Source organism: Rhinoderma darwinii, chromosome 5 (genome assembly GCF_050947455.1).
Source record: "Rhinoderma darwinii isolate aRhiDar2 chromosome 5, aRhiDar2.hap1, whole genome shotgun sequence".
Lineage (NCBI taxonomy): Eukaryota > Metazoa > Chordata > Amphibia > Anura > Rhinodermatidae > Rhinoderma > Rhinoderma darwinii.
In genome coordinates this window covers 79,868,141-79,889,911 of record NC_134691.1, presented here as the reverse complement: position 1 = coordinate 79,889,911, position 21,771 = coordinate 79,868,141, and the positions used below count along the sequence as shown (strand labels likewise).

Sequence of the window (21,771 nt, the reverse complement as noted above, 5' to 3'; positions counted from 1 at the left end):
TCTTTTTTTTAAACATAAAAAAAACTTAATTTAACAGTTTTTTACTTTTTTTTTATTAGTCCCCCTAGGAGACTTGACCCAGCGATCGCTGGATCGCTTGCATGATATACTGCAATACTAATGTATTGCAGTATATCGTGATATGGACAGTCTCCTTTGAAGCCCTGTCAGAGGCAAAGCTTCAAAGGAGTACAAAGAAGGCAGAAAGACCAGATGAAGTAATTGGCACAACTCATTGTGAAGTTATATGTCAGTGGTCTGATTGCAGCTGGCTGTGTTATTGGGAACTCTCTCTGCCACTGTTATAAGGGCAAAATTGCTAGCTCTGCTACAGAGGACACGGACAATTGCTCTGTAATGGGAAGCCCTATGACATCTTTAAAGGGTTTTCCAGGATTATATTTTTTTAGAATCCATACATGGACATTCCTACAATTCAAAGGCTGGTAAACACAGTGTGGGGGAGGGCACCATGAGCAATGCTGCAATATTTACATGCGGTGTCACTTAGTTCTGTGAATGCTGCACTGGGGGGGAAAGGCGTCCAAACTGCGTTTGAGGCTTCCATCGGATATATATACCGGGAGTATTTTGCCGACATATACCACTTATGGAAGCCTCTAGCGTTTGCCATTGTGTAGGTATACAGTGGCATATGCTATACAGGGGCTCCCACTATAAGAAAAATATATACCATGTGGTACATGCTTTGGTGCGGGATGCCTCTGTTTTGAAAAGCTCTGTCGACTATGCTATTCCATAAAAAAGGTACATCCCTGACGTGTGTCAAAAGGACACTCCTTAGGCATACTTTAAGTCACTGGGGTCCTATGTATATGTTGAATGTAGAGGTAAAAAGTTACATGAACACAAACAGCGTAAGAGGATTTGCTAAAAAAAAATAAAAATATTTATATAGAATTTTAGAAACTACTTGATTTCATAAACGGTCGCTATATAAAGTCTCTTTCCAAAAAACACATACAAGAAGAATGAAACATGTACGTGATATTTTTCTCAGTTTATTATTTGTTTTTCCAATTTCCTTTCTTCACACATGTCTTACATTTCTTAATGCTTGCACAAGGACAAAAACAATATAATGACCAAATTTATAAAACGCTTGTATTACCAACTTGTCCCTAAATGTGATGCGTGTGAATCCTAAGGATGCATTCCCACGGGTCGGAAACTGACCTAAAATCCGCAGCACATTCTGTCCGAAAAAATGCACCACATCGGACGTAAAATAAAATTAAAGTTTATACTTACCCCGTGCCTTAGTCATTGCGATGCGTCCCTCTGTTGTCGTGCAGTCCGGCCTCCTGAGGTGACGCTGCAGCAGTCACATGGAATGAAACGTCATCCAAGAAGGCCGGCCAGGAGGTAGAACAGAGGAAAGTGTCGCTATGACCACGCCTGGGTGGTAAGAAAAAGCTTTTTTATTCTTTCTAAACCCAAAAATATTTTTTTTTCTGAGTTGCATTTTTTTCACTGCAAAAGTTGCAACACTTGGCTATTTGTTGCGGATTTTACATCCCCATTGAATTCAACGGGGAAACCCCGCCAAAGAAAAGCAACAAAACAGCATAAATTGATGATTTAAAATCCGTAACGCAGATTAATTTATGTACGTTTTTGCTGTGTTTTTTTTCCCGCAACATGGGCATGAGATTTTCTATATCTCATTCACTCTGCTGCTATTGTAAATGCTGCAGAATTTCCACCCAGAATTCCATTGCGGAAATTCCACAGCGTTTACGATACGTGGGAACCCAGCCTAAACAAGGTTTTATGTGCAATACCAGCAACATCTAATAAAACTAACCTGACCAATCAAATTCCATCCTGAAATAGATTAAAGTATATTAAAATGATACAACAGCATAACAAATATGATAGTACACAATATTATTATGAAAAACAAGTGTGCAAATGCAAATGCTATGTGCAAATAATAAAGTCTGACACCTTTTTAATTATTAATGCTAGGTAACAAAACAAAAAGATAAAGTGAAGCCACCGCTATTTTAGGGATATCGTGGGTAGTAGTCAAGCAGGGTTTGTGAAGTCACACAGAAACAATGTAAAAGATCCATATAAACATTATATTACTACCTCTACGCTACACTATAAGTAATAAAGCCTCTGGGTGCCTCAGAATCAGGGATGTCACCTTGTAGGTTTCCACTGACAATGATTCTATTCTCCTTGGGGGGGTCAGTTTTGTCAACAATACAACCACAGTATCACAAATTCCATACATAGCCCAGATGGTGCTATTATGAGGTCAACATGGATGGACATTGCGCTAAAGATCGTTTTACACGGCCCGATATGCGCCGTGAAAACAAGTGCTGATCAACGAGGCAGCTCGTTGATTGGCGCCCGTTTGCTCCTTTCAAAAGAGTGATCAGTAATGTATGGGGACGAGCGGTCGTTACTCCGATCGCTCGTTTCCATACATTTGTATCATGTCGGCAGCACGTCTCCCTGTTTATACGCGGAGATGTGCAGCAGACAACAATAATATTTTCGGCTGCATAAATGATACAATCACCCGATGAACGAGCGTTTACACAGGCAGTGATCGGGAATGAGCGTTAATGAACCACCAGAGACCAGCACAGAAAGAAACCACCTAGAAAGATGATGTTGACTCTTAAGTACCAGAACACCAATTACGTATAGCAAGGGATGGACACAATTCTGTAGTCTTTAGGAGTCTATAGCACTATTTAAGGAAAAAACTATTTTATTGACCTGGTATTAAGAGCTTTAATGACTCCAATGCAAAACAATAGGAAAGCTCTAGTTCAAATTGCAAGGCACTTTGGCTATGAAGCTTCTGGGTTCTACCTGGGCTTCTTATAGCAGTCATTGCCCAAAAGTATGGGAACACTAGAGTAATATTAATATAAAAGATTTTTATATTTCCTCTGTGGACATTTTGTGGGAAGCTTATAATTATATATATATTTTTATAAACTCATTTAATAGATAATTGATATAATCACTGGATATCTTCAATAAAAAAAAATGATCATCCAAACATTATCTGCTATTCACATCATCCTAGATTAATTGACATATGAAGACCTACACTACATGGCTCTAATGGAAGTATAGTTAAAGAGGTCATCTGGTACTTTTAAAAATCGCCGGCAGGGGTTGTATAAAATAATAAACTAACAGATACTCACCCCCTTAAGTCCCCACCTTTTTTTTTTTTTCATAATAAAGCATTTTGTAGGGGGAAAAAAGTGTTTTTAATTTTTTTTAATTTTGATTTTTATTTATTATAAACTTTTAGTAAACGTTTTTTTTACTTTTTTATTAGTCCCACTAGGGGGACTTCATTATGCGATCATCCGATCGCTTTTATAATATACTGCAATACTTCTGTCTTGCAGTGTATTACTGCCTGTCTGTGTAAAACCGACAGGCATCTGCTAGAGCAAGCATTAACTAGAGACAGACCTGGGGGCCAGGCATTAACTAGAGGGAGATCTGGGGGCCAGGCATTAACTAGAGGCAGATCTGGGGGCCAGGCAGAAACTAGAGGCAGAACTGGGGGCCTTTACTAGGCCCCCGGCTGCCACAGAAGATACCGGCACCCTACGATCATATAGCATGGTGAGCCCCCTCCCTCCCTTCAAAACCACTCAGATGCGGCGCTCGCTATTGAGCTCTGCATCTGAGGGGTTAAACAAGCGAGATCGATACTAATATCGATCTCGTCCGTTCGAGCAGGTCTGCGTAGCTGATAGCAGGAAGATTTAACTCCCTGCTTTGTTTACTTATTCCGATGCAGCGCCGTAAAAAGGCTACTGCATCGGAACAAAGCCCGTTAGTGGCAGCCGTATAAACACTAATGGGCAGTCACTAATGGGTTAATGTATAACGGTACACAATTGGCTCTTAAGTTCTCTCTAGTGGTGGCTACAGCATGTTATTTTTTAAGTTTATGTCTATGCAGGGGACATTCATGCCCTTAAAAAATAAATAAAAAAATGGGCTGGCTAAGCGGGAGGGGGCTGGGCCATCTGCAGCCCCAAAAATTTACTATAATTCACACCAGAAACTGTATCTGGTGTAGGGTTGGATTTTCTGGTTCATAGACATGGGACTCTTAATAAATTTGTTGCATCCTACTCTTGCTGGCTTAAGACTAAGACTGGCCTGTAACTTAGTAACTTAATATCAAGTGACAAAAGTAAGGCAATGAGAAAAATGCACAGTGGGGACTGCCAAATAATATTGTTAAGGCTAGTTCACACGGAGTATTTAGGTGCTGTATTTAATGCGGAAACCGCTTCAGAACTGCACCAAAAAACTTACAAAATCGCCTCCCATTGATTTCAATGGGAGGCGGAGACGTTTTTTTTCCCCATGAGCGGCAAAAACCGCTCACAGGAAAAAGTAGTGACATTGCCCTTTCTTCTGGCGTTTTTTGCCCGCAGCACTCAATGGCCGTGAAAAACGCGTCAAATGTTCCGCCGGCAGGTCAAAATCTGAGGCGAATTTTTACAAATTTCAAGGAAGGGCCAAGTACTATGGCATGCTCTTTTTAAGGCAGTAAGCGTAATTGCACCCGGTCTACAGTGAAGTTGCATTCTCAACGACTACATTCAAAAAGTTTGGGCGGTTTTATGAAACACCAACACCCACACAAACATATATATATATATATACATATACATACATAAATATATATATATATACACACATATATATATATTGATAGTGGACAAACTAGGACGGTGCATTCTTCACTTTTGACAAAAAACAAAATAAAAAAAAACCTGCTCAATATTCATCCATTACCTAATAGGCCACAGTAAATTTAAAGCGTGAAGAGTAAAAATAGTTGGTGGTGGTGCAGCTGTACTTTGTACAATACAGTTTAAATAAAAAATACAATTATGGAAAACATTTATAGTGGTTTTTCTTCTTTCACAAATACAGAATATTAGAGTGTAAAAAACATACCACTCTTTGAATTAGTCTTTATGCTAAAACAAATCAGTTACATCTTGTATGAAAATAGTATTCAGTATAAAAGCAACATAAACTCATACAATATAGGCAGCAAAAACAAGGGGAAATGTTATAGGACTTTAGAAGATAACCCTATTCTCCTTCACATACTGGACCCTGTAAACCTCCTCGGCTGGTGACTAGATAGCTGGCAGTGTCCGCCGTTGATGCTGTGTAAGCTCAGGATGCCATACGTCCACAATAAATATTAGGCGGTAAGAAACAGCTTCCTGCCACACCTCATGTTCAAAAGAGTCATCAAATATAAGCACCTTGCCTTCTTTCCATGACCTGTAAAAAAAATAGCAGCAGGGTAACAAGTAGGGCTGGGGGATTTTGCCAAAAAATAGAATCTAGATTTTTTTCAACACTATGGACAATTTTCGATTTGAATCCCAATTTTCACATTTTTGTTAAATAAACTGAAAAAAAAATACCAAGATAGGGTATTTATGGTACATTGCTAGTAAACAATGTACAGTATATAGGGTGTGGTGCATATGAGCAGCAGGAGAACAGTGAGACCACTGGCGTAGCTATAGGGGTCGCAGCGGTCGCAATTGCGACCGGGCCCCGAAGCCAGGGGGGCCCACGGCCCCCCGCACCACATCAATAAAAAGTTACTATAGTAACTCGGGCCGCGGGCCCCTGTTACTATAGTAACATACTTTACTTACCTTCCTGGTTCCGGATCGCAGCGGAGGTCCTGACGTCAAGCGCTGTGCGCAGCGCATGACGTCACAGCGCTATGCCGCCGCGCACAGCATCGAGACGACAGAACTCCCGCCGCGGCCGAAGAGGAAGGTAAGGTTAGCCCTGACTGGCGGGGTCCGACTCCCGGGACCCGCCAATCAGCTGTTTTGAAGGGGCCGCAGCACTCGTACGAGAGCTGCTCCCCTTCATTCCGGTCACACTGTGAATCGGTGTCGGCGATTCACAGTGTGGGCGAGTAGTGAAATGAAGGGGAAGCAGCTCTCGTACGAGTGCTGCGGCCCCTTCAAAACAGCTGATTTGCGGGTCCCGGGCGACACATCAGCTATTGATGGCCTATCCTGTGGATAGGCCATCAATGTTTAGGGACTGCACAACCCCCTAAGCCTACGATGTAGCAGGCTTAGGGGGCCCAGGAGACAGGATCACAGATTGTGTGATCCTGTCTGCTGGGCCCTGTATCTAAGCCTACCACACTGTAGGTTTAGATACAGGGCCCCAGCACACAGTAATCTTATACTGTATAAGATTACTGTCTGCTGGACCCTGTATCTAAGCCTACCTTGTGGTAGGCTTAGATACAGGGTCCCACAGACAGTATCACACATGGGCCCTGTATCTAAGCCTTAGGGTATGTGCACAGACACTAATTACGTCCGTAATTGACGGACGTATTTCGGCCGTAAGTCCCGGACCGAACACAGTGCAGGGAGCCGGGCTCCTAGCATTATAGTTATGTACGATGCTAGGAGTCCCTGCCTCGCTGCAGGACAACTGTCCCATACTGTAATCATGTTTTCAGTACGGGACAGTTGTCCGGCAGCGAGGCAGGGACTCCTAGCGTCGTACATAAGTATGATGCTAGGAGCCCGGCTCCCTGCACTGTGTTCGGTCCGGTACTTGCGGCCGAAATACGTCCGTCAATTACGGACGTAATTAGTGTGTGTGCACATACCCTAACACACGTGTTACTAATCATTTTTTGTGTGTTTTCTTGCAGGTTCGGTCGTTGGACTACGGCGGATTCCAGGACTACTTCGATGACAGCTTTTTTTTTATTGTCAATAAAATGGTTAATGAGGGTTGTGGGTTTTTTTTTATTTCAATAAAATATTTTTTCAATGTCTTTGTGTTTTTTTTTTAAACTATATTACTACCGCCTTAGTAATGGCCGCCGGCTGATTGACAGCATCCATTGCTAAGGCGGGGCTTAGTGTTAGCGGATGCAGAGGCTAACACTAACCCCCTCTATTACCCCGGTACCCACCGCCACCAGGGGTGCTGGGAAGAGCCGGGTACGATCCAGTACCTGACAATCTGTAGTGATGGTCGGCCACTAGGGTGGCCGCAGGCTGGTATTATCAGGAGGGGAAAGGCCAAAAACAGTGGCCCTTCCCATCCTGGTAATGCCTGCTGCTGCTTTATTGTATCTGGCTGGTTATGAAAATGGGGGTGACCCCACGTCATTTATAAAAAAGAATAATAATTGGAAAGAACGATGTGGGGTCCCCCCCAATTTTCATAACCAGCCAGATACAACACAGCAGCAGCAGGCAGCATTACAAGGGTGGGAAGGGCCACTGTTTTTGGCCTTCCCCAGCCTAATACTACCAGCGTGCGGCCACCCCGGTGCCTGCCCGTCACTACAGATGGTCGGGTACTGGTTTGTACCCGGCTCTTCCCAGTACTCCTGGTGGCGGTGGGTACCGGGGTAATAATGGGGGTTAGTGTAGCCTCTGCACCGGCTAACATTAAGCCCGCCTTAGTAATGGAGGTTGTCAATCAGCCGGCGGCCATTACTAAGGCGGTGATAATAAAGTTTAAAAAGATACAAGCACATAGAAAAAATATTTTATTGAAATAAAAAAACACAACCCTCATTAACCATTTTATTGAGAATAAAAAAAACGCCGTCATTGAAGTCCTCGAATCCGAAGTCCAACAACCGAACCTGTAAAAAAAAACACAAACACAAAAATAATCAGTAACACATAAAGAAGCAAAATTATTATTCTTACCTATCCTGGGTCCAGCGCTGGAGACGCAATGTCAGCGAGCTGGGCCCTGTATCTAATCCAATCATGTGTGATACAGTCTGCTGAGCTGTGTATCTAATCCAATCATGTATGATACTGTCTGCTGGGCCCTATATCTAATCCGATCATGTGTGATACTGTCTGCTGAGCCACTGTATCTAATCCAATCATGTGTGGTACTGTCTGCTGAGCCACTGTATCTAATCCTATCATGTGTGGTACTGTCTGCTGAGCCACTGTATCTAATCCTATCATGTGTGATACTGTCTGCTGGGCCACTGTATCTAATCCTATCATGTGTGATACTGTCTGCTGAGCTGTGTATCTAATCCTATCATGTGTGATACTGCCTTCTGAGCCACTGTATCTAATCCTATCATGTGTGATACTGTCTGCTGAGCCACTGTATCTAATCCTATCCATAGTTTATAGGGTCGTAGTGCTATAGATATGCTATGCTGTCTCATATACACACTTTTTTTGGGGCAGACACATATGTATTGGGGCTATTTCCCCTGACATGTTAAGCCCTGAGGGTATGTTCACACGGCAGAGTCTGTTACAGCTGAAATTACTGTGCTGTTTTCAGGAGAAAACAGCACCGTAATTTCAGCCGTAATGGCATGTGCAGGCGTCTTTCGCTGCGTCCATTACGGAAGTAATTGAAGCTGGTTTTCCATGGAGTCCATGGAAAACGGCTCCATTTACGTCTGAAGAAGTGACAGGCACTTTTTTACGCGCCGCCTTTTGACAGCGGCGCGTAAAAAAAAATGACCGTCGGCACAGAACATCGTAAGACCCATTCAAATGAATGGGCAGATGTTTGCCGACGCTTTTGAGCCGCATTTTCGGACGTAATTCAATGCTAAAACGCCCGAATTACGTCCGTAAATAGTGTGTGTGAACCCAGCCTTAGTGACGCCCCGGCTGCTAGTGCTGCATTGTTGGGTCACTTAGGAGACCCAGCGATGCAGCTGAAAGCGGACCGTCAGCCATGAGAAGTTTGCGCGGGGGGGGGGGGCCCAGTAAGAATTTTTGCATCGGGGCCCATGAGCCTCTAGCTACGCCCCTGAGTGAGACCTAAGGTAAAATACACATAAGGTCCCAATCACATAAATTTTTTCCTACGGTTAGCGTGTATGCCTGGAAAGATCCAGACATACACGCTTAAGGCCCTTTTACACTGTGCAATAATCGGGCAGACAAGCGTTCATAGAACACACGTTGCCGATTATTGCCCTGTGTAAACAGGGCAGTGATCAGCAGATGAACGAGCAAACGCTCAGTCATCTGCTGATCGTATCATTTTAAAAAAACTTTCATATTATGGTTGTTGGCAGCACATCTCCCTGTGTAAAGGGGGAGGCGCGCTGCCACATCATAATAATGTGTATGGGGCGAGCGATCGTAGTAAGGCGCTCGTCCCCATCTATAGCTCCTTGTGGCTGAAGCAAACAAGCGCCGATCAACGAGCGGTCTTGTTGATCGGCGCTCGTTGCACCGGCCAAAATTGGCCAGTGTAATAGGCCCTTTAACGTGCCCTTATGTTATAATTAGCCTGATGTAAATTATAATAAATTTGTTGGCCCACATTGGTCACGCTCTTTCCCTTTCTACAAAAGTGTCGTGGGTGGCGCAAACAGGGCAAGTTGCAATTTGGACAGCAAATTGTGACTTTTGAGCCCTTTTGTGACTTTTTTTTTTTTAACTCTTTATTTGGTAAGAAAAAGACATGAGTAAAAAGTGCATTTTCCCACATGCGGCAGTAAGTTTGGCTTCGCAGAGCCATTATATCAACAGTAGTAATAAACAGCTTAATGTGGAATGAAAGGCAAGTATATCAGCTCATTTATTTTGATGTACTATTGGGTAATCTTGTCTAAATAAACAAAAGTCATTATACACGTATAAAACTGAAAAGAAAACACTTTAAACCACAGTGCAGCCTACTGTATGGAAATGTGCAAATTCCAGTATGGATATATGTACAGCCTCGTAAAATAGACTTCCCAAAGGAAGTCATTATCAGGACCAGCCCGACCATTGAGAGTTATACTTTGGGAGCTTATTCTCTAAGATATTAACGATTTTTAAACTGTTGGATCTCTTTAATTTTATTGTATCCTCTAAAATGGCATAGTTGGGGATTTCCAGTTTATTGCTATGGTCCATTTAGCGGCGGATAAAATATGGGAGATTAGCTTTCTATTGTTCTTGGGCACATCAGGGATGTCTGCGTTCAGCAATGCCGACCAGGGAGATAATTGAATTTGAAAGTGCAATTTAGAGTTAATTAAGCGATCTGTTCTTGTCCAGTGGGCCTGTACCACTGGGCAGAATAACCATACGTGGGACATAGTGCCTCTTTCTCCACAATTTCTAAATCAAGTATGAGGACTTCCAGGGAAAAGTTTGGCCAACCTGTCAGGAGTGGGATACCATCTTGTTAATATTTTATAAGAAGTTTCCTTAAAGTTGTTTGATAGGGAAACTGTAGCAGTTCTATCAAAAAATTGTTGCCATGAGGTCGTGTCAAGTAACGAACATAGTTTTCTCTCCCAGAATATCATATATGATGTCGACCCCGTGTATGTTAAGCTTCTAAATTGTGGGTATAGGTCTGAGATAAGCCCCTTTTCTCTGGGGGACCCACGACAGGTAACTTTGAAGAATGTTAGAGTGGAGTCTTGCGATACAAAATTTGAACCGGAAAGGAAATGGTATATTTGTAAGTAACGAAAATGTTCCCTAAGTGGGATTTGAAGCTCCTGTTGAAGGGTCTCAAAGGGAAGACGCCTACCATCTTTGCATGAGAATTGAGCCCTGATGTGGCCCACCACTAAAAATCCACTGGACGTAATCCAGGCGGAAAATCCGGATTAAGCAAAAGGGGTTGTAAAGAGGACGGGTCGGAGATGAGCTTCAACTTTTCTCTACAAGTGAGCCAGAGAGTCAGGGAATGTTTGAAAATTTTATTGTTAACCCCAGATATGTGAGACTTTAGGTCAGGAGACCACATCAGTGCTTGAGGGGAAGAAGGGGATATAGCAAATGATTCAAATAAAACCCATTTAACGGCAGAAGGATTACAATTCCAAGCGGCAATTTGAGATAGTTGTGAAGAGTAATAGTATAATTTTAGGTTCAGGAAAACTAAGTCCCCCTCTAGTGGTCGAGTGATGCAAAGTAGATTTACCTACCCTCGGACCTTGGTTCGCTCATACAAATTTATTCACCAGTCTCTGTATATGAGAGATGGCTTGTAAAGGGATTCTTGCAGGAAGGGCTCTAAATAAATACATTAGTTTAGGTAAAATTGTCATTCTAATTGCTATGAGTCTGCCCATCCACAATATGTGGTATCTAGACCATTCCTCAAGAAGTTTTCTAATGGATGCAAATTTTTTCGGGTAGTTGCTGAGATAGAGATTGTTTGGGTCACTACTAAGTGTAATGTCAGAAGTTTGGATTGGTCGGGGTCCGAGCACGGAGACCCCCCACCAATCGCTAGAACGAAGCAGCTGCTTTGTGTCTGTTCGTCTTTTTCCGTAAATAAATGTATCGTGTACGGACTCAATAGAAAGTCTATGAGCCCGTACTCCGATACATCGGCTTTCCGGAAAATGGCGAAAAGACACGAAGCGGCTGAGCACTCACACGAGCGCTTCAGCTGCTTCGTTCTAGCGATTGGTGGGGGTCTCAGTGCTCAGACTCCCACCAATCAAAAGTAAAGTCAAGAGTTTGTCAAACATTTAGATACACTTTAAATATGTGTGTATACAAACAGTATCCCTTAATATCGTGGTTAAGACGAATGTTCTGAGCAAGAAGCTCCATGGCGAGTGTGAATAGAAGAGGGGAATGTGGACAACCTTGACGCGTCCCTTGTAATATCTTAAAATAAGGAGAATATTGGCCCAAAAATTTTACTCTAGCTTGAGGTGCATGATACAGAGCTCTGATAGCTGTCATGTATGGACACACCATACCAAACTGATGTAACACTCTATGCAAGTTTTCCCAGCTTATTGAATCAAATGCTTTTTAAACGTCTAGGCTCAACACTAATAATTGATGTTTATGTGATGAGGCATGAAGAATGATATTATGAGCTAATATAATGTTATCCGTTGGTTGTCGCATTGTTATAAAGCCTGTTTGGTCTGGGGAAATTAATGATGTCATGTATGGTGCGAGTCTGGTTGAAAGTATTCTTGGAAACAGCTTGTAGTCAATATTAAATAACGACATACGATGAAGGTTATTACGATAAGTCTCATCTTTGTCAGGTTTTGGAATCAAGGATATATTCGCAAGAGAAAATTCAGAAGGAGGTATTTCGCCATTCATAAGTGTATTGAAGTATGTAGTTAAGTGAGGATTCAGAATGTGAGATCTTTTTTTTATAATAAAGTGTGGTATAGCCATCAGGGCCTGGGCTTTTAGAGGAAGCGAGCGACTTGATACTTTCAGTCCCCTCTTCAACTGTAATTTGGGCGTTAAGTTTCATCCGAGCCCCTTCTGTCAGAGAAGGAAGTGATTGGGCAGTTAACCAATCGGGCAGTTTGGAAGTAAACAATGAGGGGGTTGTGCCATATAGAGAGTTACAGAATTGGCTCATGGTATCCAATATATGAAGGGGATTTGTGGTGAGGGTTTCCTGAGAGTTATGAAGTTGGTATATCTGTTTACCTCTAATGTTAGAGTTCAGTTTATGGGCAAACATGGAGGTAGTTTTATTGGAGTAAGCATATAACTTTGCTTTACCCCACCTGAGAGCTATTTCGTCCGTATTCTCCTCTAACACCCAGGAGAAGAACGTGTCTCTTGTATTTGAGATTGTAATAAAGGGGTAGGATTATCAATATATTTATGTTCCAACCAGGTAAGAGTTTGCAAAAGTGTATTGAGAAGTTGCATTCTCTCATTTTTTAAGTTTAAAACATTGGGCCATTAGAATTCCACGTATTGCAGCTTTGTGTGCTAGTTATATATGTGTGGGAGATGATTCCTGTTGTGTATTCATGGTGAAGGGAGTTAGTAAGTATTGTGACAACTTCAGGGTGCGTTACAAGGGAATCATTCAAACTCCATGACGGTATACGTGTGGAGTCGCCGATACATACATGTAAGGTATGGATATTATGATCAGACCAAGCACATTGCATATACAGTGAAGGAAATAAGTATTTGATCCCTTGCTGATTTTGTAAGTTTGCCCACTGTCAAAGACATGAACAGTCTAGAATTTTTAGGCTAGGTTAATTTTACCAGTGAGAGATAGATTATATGAAAAAAAAACAACTGAAAATCACATTGTCAAAATTATATATATTTATTTGCATTGTGCACAGAGAAATAAGTATTTGATCCCTTTGGAAAACAAGACTTAATACTTGGTGGCAAAACCCTTGTTGGCAAGCACAGCAGTCAGACGTTTTTTGTAGTTGATGATGAGGTTTGCACACATGTTAGATGGAATTTTGGCCCACTCCTCTTTGCATATCATCTGTAAATCATTAAGATTTCGAGGCTGTCGCTTGGCAACTCGGATCTTGAGCTCCCTCCATAAGTTTTCGATGGGATTAAGGTCTGGAGACTGGCTAGGCCACTCCATGACCTTAATGTGCTTCTTTTTGAGCCACTCCTTTGTTGCCTTGGCTGTATGTTTCGGGTCATTGTCATGCTGGAAGACCCAGCAACGAGCCATTTTTAATGTCCTGGTGGAGGGAAGGAGGTTGTCACTCAGGATTTGACGGTACATGGCTCCATCCATTCTCCCATTGATGCGGTGAAGTAGTCCTGTGCCCTTAGCAGAGAAACACCTCCAAAACATAATGTTTCCACCTCCATGCTTGACAGTGGGGACGGTGTTCTTTGGGTCATAGGCAGCATTTCTCTTCCTCCAAACACGGCGAGTAGAGTTAATGCCATAGAGCTCAATTTTAGTCTCATCTGACCACAGCACCTTCTCCCAATCACTCTCAGAATCATCCAGATGTTCATTTGCAAACTTCAGACGGGCCTGTACATGTGCCTTCTTGAGAAGGGGGACCTTGCGGGCACTGCAGGATTTTAATCTATTACGGCGTAATGTGTTACCAATGGTTTTCTTGGTGACTGTGGTCCCAGCTGCCTTGAGATCATTAACAAGTTCCCCCCGTGTAGTTTTCGGCTGAGCGCTCACCTTCCTCAGGATCAAGGATACCCCACGAGGTGAGATTTTGCATGGAGCCCCAGATCGATGTCGATTGACAGTCATTTTGTATGTCTTCCATTTTCTTACTATTGCACCAACAGTTGTCTCTTTCTCACCCAGCGTCTTACTTATGGTTTTGTAGCCCATTCCAGCCTTGTGCAGGTCTATGATCTTGTCCCTGACATCCTTAGAAAGCTCTTTGGTCTTGCCCATGTTGTAGAGGTTAGAGTCAGACTGATTAATTGAGTCCGTGGACAGGAGTCTGTTATACAGGTGACCATTTAAGACAGCTGTCTTTAATGCAGGCACCAAGTTGATTTGGAGCGTGTAACTGGTCTGGAGGAGGCTGAACTCTTAATGGTTGGTAGGGGATCAAATACTTATTTCTCTGTGCACAATGCAAATAAATATATATAATTTTGACAATGTGATTTTCTGTTGTTTTTTTTTATATATAATCTATCTCTCACTGGTAAAATTAACCTAGCCTAAAAATTCTAGACTGTTCATGTCTTTGACAGTGGGCAAACTTACAAAATCAGCAAGGGATCAAATAGTTATTTCCTTCACTGTAAGTTGTAGTATGAGGTCTAGTCGCAAGATGTGATGATGTTAGAATGTAGTCTATCCTAGAGTAACTGTCGTGAACCGTAGAGTAAAAGGAGTACTCTCGGTTGAGGGGATGATCTTGATTTTGGGGCTGAAGGTGAAGAGGTGTTAGATGTGCTTCTATCCCATTGTGCATTCATTACGATGTTAAAGTCACCCCCAAGGATTATATAAGAGTCTGAGAATTTTTCTAGTTGTCGAAAGAAACTACTAAAGAAGGTAGCTGCGGATGTATTGGGTGCATAAACCGATGCAAAATTGATACGCTGTCCAGCTAGCTGACCTGTGAGGATAACGTATCTAGCCTCTGGGTCTATGGTAGAGTCTGTTACCGTATATGGTAAAGTATTTCCTTTTGTGACTTTTCTGGTGTAGAAAGGTTGATAAACTACCCCCAAAGTCTGCATGTGATTTATTACTGCTCTTTGGACATAACTTCTATGGCAAGTTTCTAAGGCCTCGTGCACACTTCCATCACCGTTTTCACTGCAAATTCTCACGGATCCGTGTGTCCATGATTGGATCAGTGTGCTTGCCATGTGTACTCCGTGTACACTTCCGTTTTTCAGTTTCCGAGAGGAAACTGTTCCCATTCACACTATGTACACGATATTGTGAGCGCCGCACATGGTATTCACTGTCCAGCGGTAGTCACTGTCCAGGGTGCTGAAAGAGTTGAGTTACTGCCAATCAGTGCTGCCCCTGTACAGAGACTACCGCTGGACAGTGAGTATCATGCGAGGCGCTCACAATATAGATTATTAATGTTTCATTTAAAAAAAAGTTACTACTTACCCAGAACTCCCTGCTTCCCTCTCAAGTCCGGCCTCCTGAGATGACGTTTCAGACCATGTGACCGCTGCAGACAATCACAGTCTACACCTGTTACATCCAGGGAGGTCGGACTGGATGTCAGAAGAGGGACGCGTCACCAAGACAACGGCCGGGGTACGTATGAGCTTATTTTTCTTTCTATGGCGTTCCAGCACTGATCAGCAGCCTCTTCTCTCTATCAGTGCTAATAGAGAGAAGGGGCTGCCGATTAGTGCAGTTAAATATCGGTCTCTATGTGTACCTCTGCCATCCCCGGTTGTTGCTAGGCAACGGCTCCCTCACACACGGACGGCACACGGATGCCTTCCGTGTGCCTTCAGTTTTTTTGACGGACCCATTGACTTGTATGGGCCACACGGTCACAGAATCTCGGACAAAAGTAGGACATGCTCTACTTTTGTCGAAACGGAACAACGGGACCGTCATAAAACTGAAGTGTGCATGGCCCCATTGAAATGAATGGGTCAGGGTGCTAGCCGTCAAAAAAACAGCTAGCACCCTAAAGGAAAAAACGGAAGTGGGCATGAGGCCTTAGATTTATTACCAGCAGTACTACACAGAACTAGTAACCACCACTGCATTGTATATCACCAGCACTGAGGCTCCTCCACTGACACTGCTCTCTACTATGCGTTATCATAACTGAAGATAACTAAAACCACTTCAGTTACCCATTCAGTTCCTGATGCATTTTATGGCTCAAGAAGCTATAGGGTGGCTATGGCTTCTTAATCCTTGAAATACAGCAGGAACGGAATGGATTAAGAAGCTGCCCGGGAGAACGGGACTCCATATAAAACAATCTCTGGACTCACAGTTACACACAGAGTTAGCAAACCCCAAGTCCTCTCACTGCTGCTCCTGTTCATTGTCGGCATTCGTTGAAGTAGATGCGCTGTGCAGTGTGTCTGCTTGTTAATAAAGCTTTTTTTTCTCTCTCCTGCTATGGGGACAGGGCCTGTAACGATTTCACGACTCTGGGCAAATCCAGAATCGTGCCAGCTTGAAATGGCGAATTAATCGAATGAATTAGATTAATCTGCCACCCCTAGTAATAAGCTTTTATTTTTTTGGTTCCCTGAACTTCCTTCTAGCTCCACATTTCCACCCATTTTAACTAGTATATTACCCCATTACTAAGCCTACTAAATGAATTATAGAAGTCACTACTGTTTTCATGGGCTGTCACTATGTCCATCAGAACGACTCCACCCAAGGCAAAACCCATGTATTTAAGCAATTAGTGCAAATGGACGTCATAGTGGGGATGGAGGTTCTCCCCAGGATTTAATTAAAGTTAGTGGTGGCCCCATGACAAAAAAACATAGGTGAAATAAGAGAGATAGCCCATGGAAGTTATGGAGACAGCCAAGCTAGTAACATCCTTAGACTTTCAAAGAGAGAGCTATGTACCTGTTCATGGCCATTTATTGACCATATCCAGGAATTTGGGAGGGTGGATGCTGGAGGTCTCCTATGTTCCCACTGTGGCGGAGGTCCAGGATCTCCCTCTCAGAACACCTCTCTATTATCAAGAATCTCTAAACGTTGGAGGACTTGGCGTGACAATGTTGTCTATTAACTTCAATGTATGTAATGGCTGCTTCCCCCTAGCAATAACAGCTGATCGTTGGGGAATTCGGCAGCTGGAATACTTCACAAAAGAGGGTTAAATTGGCTGGACATTCCCTCTAAGGATTTAAATATTATATTTATTGTATAGGAGAAGTATATATTGTTAGAATTATAATTTTGCAATTAATATCATGATTTTCATTTGTTGCCTCAGTTTAAACAAAAACATAAGTGTTTACGTGGCCTTTTGAGTTGTGGTACTGACACAATATTTGTCTTTGAAAAAAAATGTGGTCCCAAAGTACATGCCAAAGTTTGGGCTGCCGCTTGCCAAATTACGTTTTGTTGATTTTCTAAGTGAAAATAAATAAACACAACCTTTACAGGGAAACTTTAATATGACAACTCCATTTTAATGCAACATTACTATTTTTTTGCTAAATTTACTATTGTAGAAAAATGAAACAAAAAATGTTGCCTGTGCAAAATTTTTGTAAATCCTGTCAGTCAATACAAGGTAACTCCCCATTTGAGAGAAATCACATCCTCCAAATGTTCCTTGTACATAGGTAAGAGTCTGTATTTTTGCCAGTTTTTTTACGCTCTTTGTCACAAAACAGTTCCGAAATATACTTTGTGCCTCTTGCTCTGAGAGTGTCAATAATATTCAAGTCTAGGGACTGTAAAGGTCTTTTCAAAAACAATGTTTTTTTTCTTAAACTAATTTAAAGTTAATTTGAGGTATGATCGGATCATTTTCTTGTAATATTGCACCGCTAACTCTGGGAACTTATGGCAGCCAAACATTCCAGTCGGTCTTCGATAATGATGTGGGAGTTTCTCTTTGATTTACTGAACATTTTACGATCAGTTCTATCATAAATGTGTCTGCTATATCTTGTCTTGACATCAACAGTTCTGCTTAGCTTCCATTTATAAACTACATTTCAGACAGTACAAAGTGCACACTGGAAGCAATTAGATATCTTTACCTTTCATCTAATTTTTCTTTATTTTCAGAGCATCAGCCCCTTCCGTAGAGGAGCCCATGGATGTTGAGCGTAAGCACAACACCATTAGAGGCTTCAAGGGTCACAGAATTTTTGAGATTCCGTAATTGTCTACACCCCCTCCCCAGATGAAAGCCGCAAAAATTAATTAGGTTCCGAGACCTTACATAAAAACTAAAATCAGAGCATTTAATTTGACAAGGGTATCCTAAACTGTGATATACGACTGTGCATTGTATGAGGAGAGGGTTACCAGGGGGAAAATCACAAGAAGTGCTTGTTATAGCCTCATAGACACATTTGTACTCCTGTATAGGAAACGCAAGAAGTGAAAGAAAACAGATAAAACCACTAGGGGAAAAAGAAGATTAGCTGAGACAGCATGTCATCAACTGCAAAGATTAATACATTAAAAATCTCAGCTTAATTGGAAGCCTTAAAAAAAGCTTTGATGCTGCCAGCAGTGTTTACTTATTTATAAGGTACACGCTTCACTTAAGGACGCTACAACCGTGCTTGAGAAGACAGCCCTTTACACAAACATCTGCAGAGCTATCTAGATGGGAAGGCAGAAAATTGCAAATAACAAAAAGGAACACAAATCAGGAGCCGGGAAGCCAAATTTAGAAGCCAGAGAAGCAATCCCTCTGATCTCCAATGATATCCCCCCTTACATTAGTTTCAACTTTGGATGATGTAAAGAAATTACATATAAAGCAGAACTAAGTTGTCTGATTAATGAAATGTGTGGAAATAGTCAATGAGGGGTTGGGAAATGGCCAGATGGTGGATTCATGATGACCGTTCCAGACTCTCCTATCATATTCTTTCTATAGAATCCTGGGACTCAGAAAATGACCATTTTTGGTGGCGTTACTATTTAAAGGGTATGTACCCCTTTGGCATGGAAAAAAATATTTGTATATATGTTAGTGGTTACCTGAAGTTATAAACATTGCACTGCTGCACTCTTCATTCATTTTTTCATGTTCAGATCCCCTAATAACCAGTTTACAACCTGCTCCTAGTTTCAGACTTTTCTTATGTTGTCGTGTCCCTCCCAGTAATACATGCTGGATGTGAGGTCAGGGATGCAACTTCCTTCACTAGCTCCCATGTATCAGAACAGCTTTATTCCTGTACTGCTTACCCGTTCTATGTGAGGGATCTCTTCTCTCTTCCACTGACAGAAACTGATGCTGAGGCATTTGTGTTTTCCCCTCATTTTCCCTGCACAGTCTGGGGGCTCTTCTTTCTCTCTACACTCATACACAGGCTGTGTGATTCACTCCTTCTCCCTCTGTGCTCTCCTTCCTATCTTCAGTCTGATACAGTTCTTCTTGTGTAATCTGAACACTTGGTTGCTTTCCCCCTTCTCCACACTCTGATCTGTACAAACTCGGACCCCTTCCTGCTTTATGTCACATTCAGCAGGTCAAACTGCTATGTACAGGAATTGCACAGCCTCTACAGCAGCAAAACAGTAGGAAAAATTAATGGAAGACTATTTAGTAAGTTGCTTAAATTTGTTAAGAAGCAAATGAGCAAAAAAAATATTTGAATTTGAAAAGGTGTCTATAGCCTTTAAGGGTCACAGTTAAAGAGATTATGGTTTTAGAAATATCGGATAAATACCGAAGTCTCAGATTCGGTGTGGTATGGTTAGACTGCCGTCAAGACACTTTCTCTCTTCTTTGCCAGTACAGCTCTCAGCACATCTGACGGTCTGGTTGTTATCGATACACCATCCAAAAGCTGTGCAAATGTAGGCACAGCTTTATACCACACTTTAATGTTGGGAGAACCACACTCCAGGAATCAAATATCTTCACAGGATGTTCTAAAATGGAATTTGGAACAAAAATATGCTTCTGGTGTGTGGGCACTGTTATCAATGTATGGAGAAAGCCTGATCAGAAAAGAAATCGGTTCATAGCTAAGTCCAGTTATTTTATGTTAATGACACAACAAAAATTGGATTGTACTAACATGCTACAGATAAAACATACCTAGTTTCATTGGCGCATCTTATCTTGCAGCCTTGACTTGGTATAACCAAACCCAAGTGCATTCGTAGTCTACAATTTGTTGGTCCTGTGTGAGGCCACACGTGAGTCCCTGGGTGCATTATAGAATATTTAATCTGTGGAAGGAAATACAAAGCCTAAATTAGGAAACAGATCTACGGGATAGATGCATCTAGGGTTTATCTTTACATAAGGCTCTGTTCACACGGAGTGTTTTGACACACTTTTTGACGCGGAAACCGCGTTGGAAAACACACCAAAAAAAGGCCGAAAACGCCTCCGATTGATTTCAATGGGAGGCGGAAGCGTTTTTTTTCCCACGAGCGGTAAAACCGGCTCGTGAGCCAAAGAAGCGACATGCCCCCTCTTCAGGTGTTTACGTCTCTGAACTCCCATTGGCATCAATTGGAGGTAGAGAAAGCCTTTTTCGCTGCGTTTTTGCCAGCTTCTACAATCCTTTTAAAGTAGAGCCCACAGTTATAAATTACCGTAATAAAGTACATTTACACTAATTGCCGTATATATTTCTGTTATTGGAACTGCCCCAACAACAGCAGGAAGCTGCAGGGAAACCCTATAACCAACTGTTGACCTGCAAATGTGTCAGCCGAACAGGCTGTCATTTATGTCAGCCTGCATACTGTTTAGAAATCAGCAGAGGCAGGATGCCATAAAACAGTCTCAGGGTCATGTAAGAATATCGATGTACTGCTCAGCTGAGTAAGTTTGTGCTTTATTTCTATATTCGGGTCTGACCTAGCACTGATTATTGCCAATTTTTAAGGACTGTAACGCCTTTTTTACTTAACAGAGTTACTCCAGATAACTGCTATAATAGTATACAGTGGATATAAAAATTCTACCCCTGTTAAAATGACAGTTTTTTGTTATGTCAAAAAATCCTTTTGTCACAATTTTCCATTGAAAAACAAACTGAAATCATTTAGAGGGGAAAAATAAAAATAACAAAACTACATTAATGTGGTTGCATAAGTGTGAGCACTCTCTTATAATTGGGGATGTGGTTGTGATCAGAATTAGCCAATCACATATAAATTCATGTTAAATAGTAGTCAGTACACAGCTGCCATTGTTTAAAGAGATTCTGAGTAACCCCATAAAAAAATCAGCTGTTCTATTAGGATTTTCCTGACATTCTCTTTGTTGCATGTGACAGCACAAGCCATGGTCCGTAGAGAGCTTACAACGCATCAAAGGGATCTGATTGTTGAAAGGCATCAGTCAGGAGAAGGGTACCAAAAAATTTCCAAGGCATTAGATATACCATGGAACACAGTGAAGATGGTCATCAAGAAGTGGATTACATTTGGCACAACGGTGACTTTACCAAGAACTGGACGTCCCTCAAAACTTGATGAAAAGACAAGACGAAAATTGGCATGGGAGGCTACCAAGGGGCCTACAGCAACATTAAAGGAGCTGTAAGACTTTCTGTCAGGTACTGGTTGTGTAGTGCATGTGACAACAATCTCCCATTTTCTTCATATGTTTGGGCTGTGGGGTAGGGTGGCAAGACGGAAGCCTTTTCTAACAAAGAAAAACATCCAAGCCCGGCTATGTTTTTCAAAGACCTACATCAAGTCTGCCAAAATCATGTGGGGAAAACGTGTTATGGTCTGATGAGACCAAGGTTGAACATTTTGGCCATAATTCCAAAAGGTATGTTTGACGCAAAGCCAATACTGCACATCACCAAAAGAACACCATAC

The 21,771-nt window shown here is 42.0% G+C and overlaps 1 protein-coding gene across 4 annotated transcripts in view; it reads right to left on the bottom strand.

Moving 5' to 3' along the window:
• Nucleotides 1-1,006: 1,006 nt before the first annotated feature.
• Nucleotides 1,007-21,771, bottom strand: part of ASPH (aspartate beta-hydroxylase) — a 214,222-nt gene continuing 193,457 nt past the window's right edge. For all 4 annotated transcript variants that reach the window (XM_075826191.1, XM_075826193.1, XM_075826194.1 and 1 more), the window contains 2 exons: nt 20,024-20,157; nt 1,007-5,331 (listed from right to left, as the gene is read on the bottom strand). In XM_075826191.1, the coding sequence (XP_075682306.1) occupies nt 5,181-5,331; nt 20,024-20,157 (285 nt within the window). In that variant the 3' untranslated portion in view covers nt 1,007-5,180. The remainder of the gene's footprint in view (nt 5,332-20,023; nt 20,158-21,771) is intronic.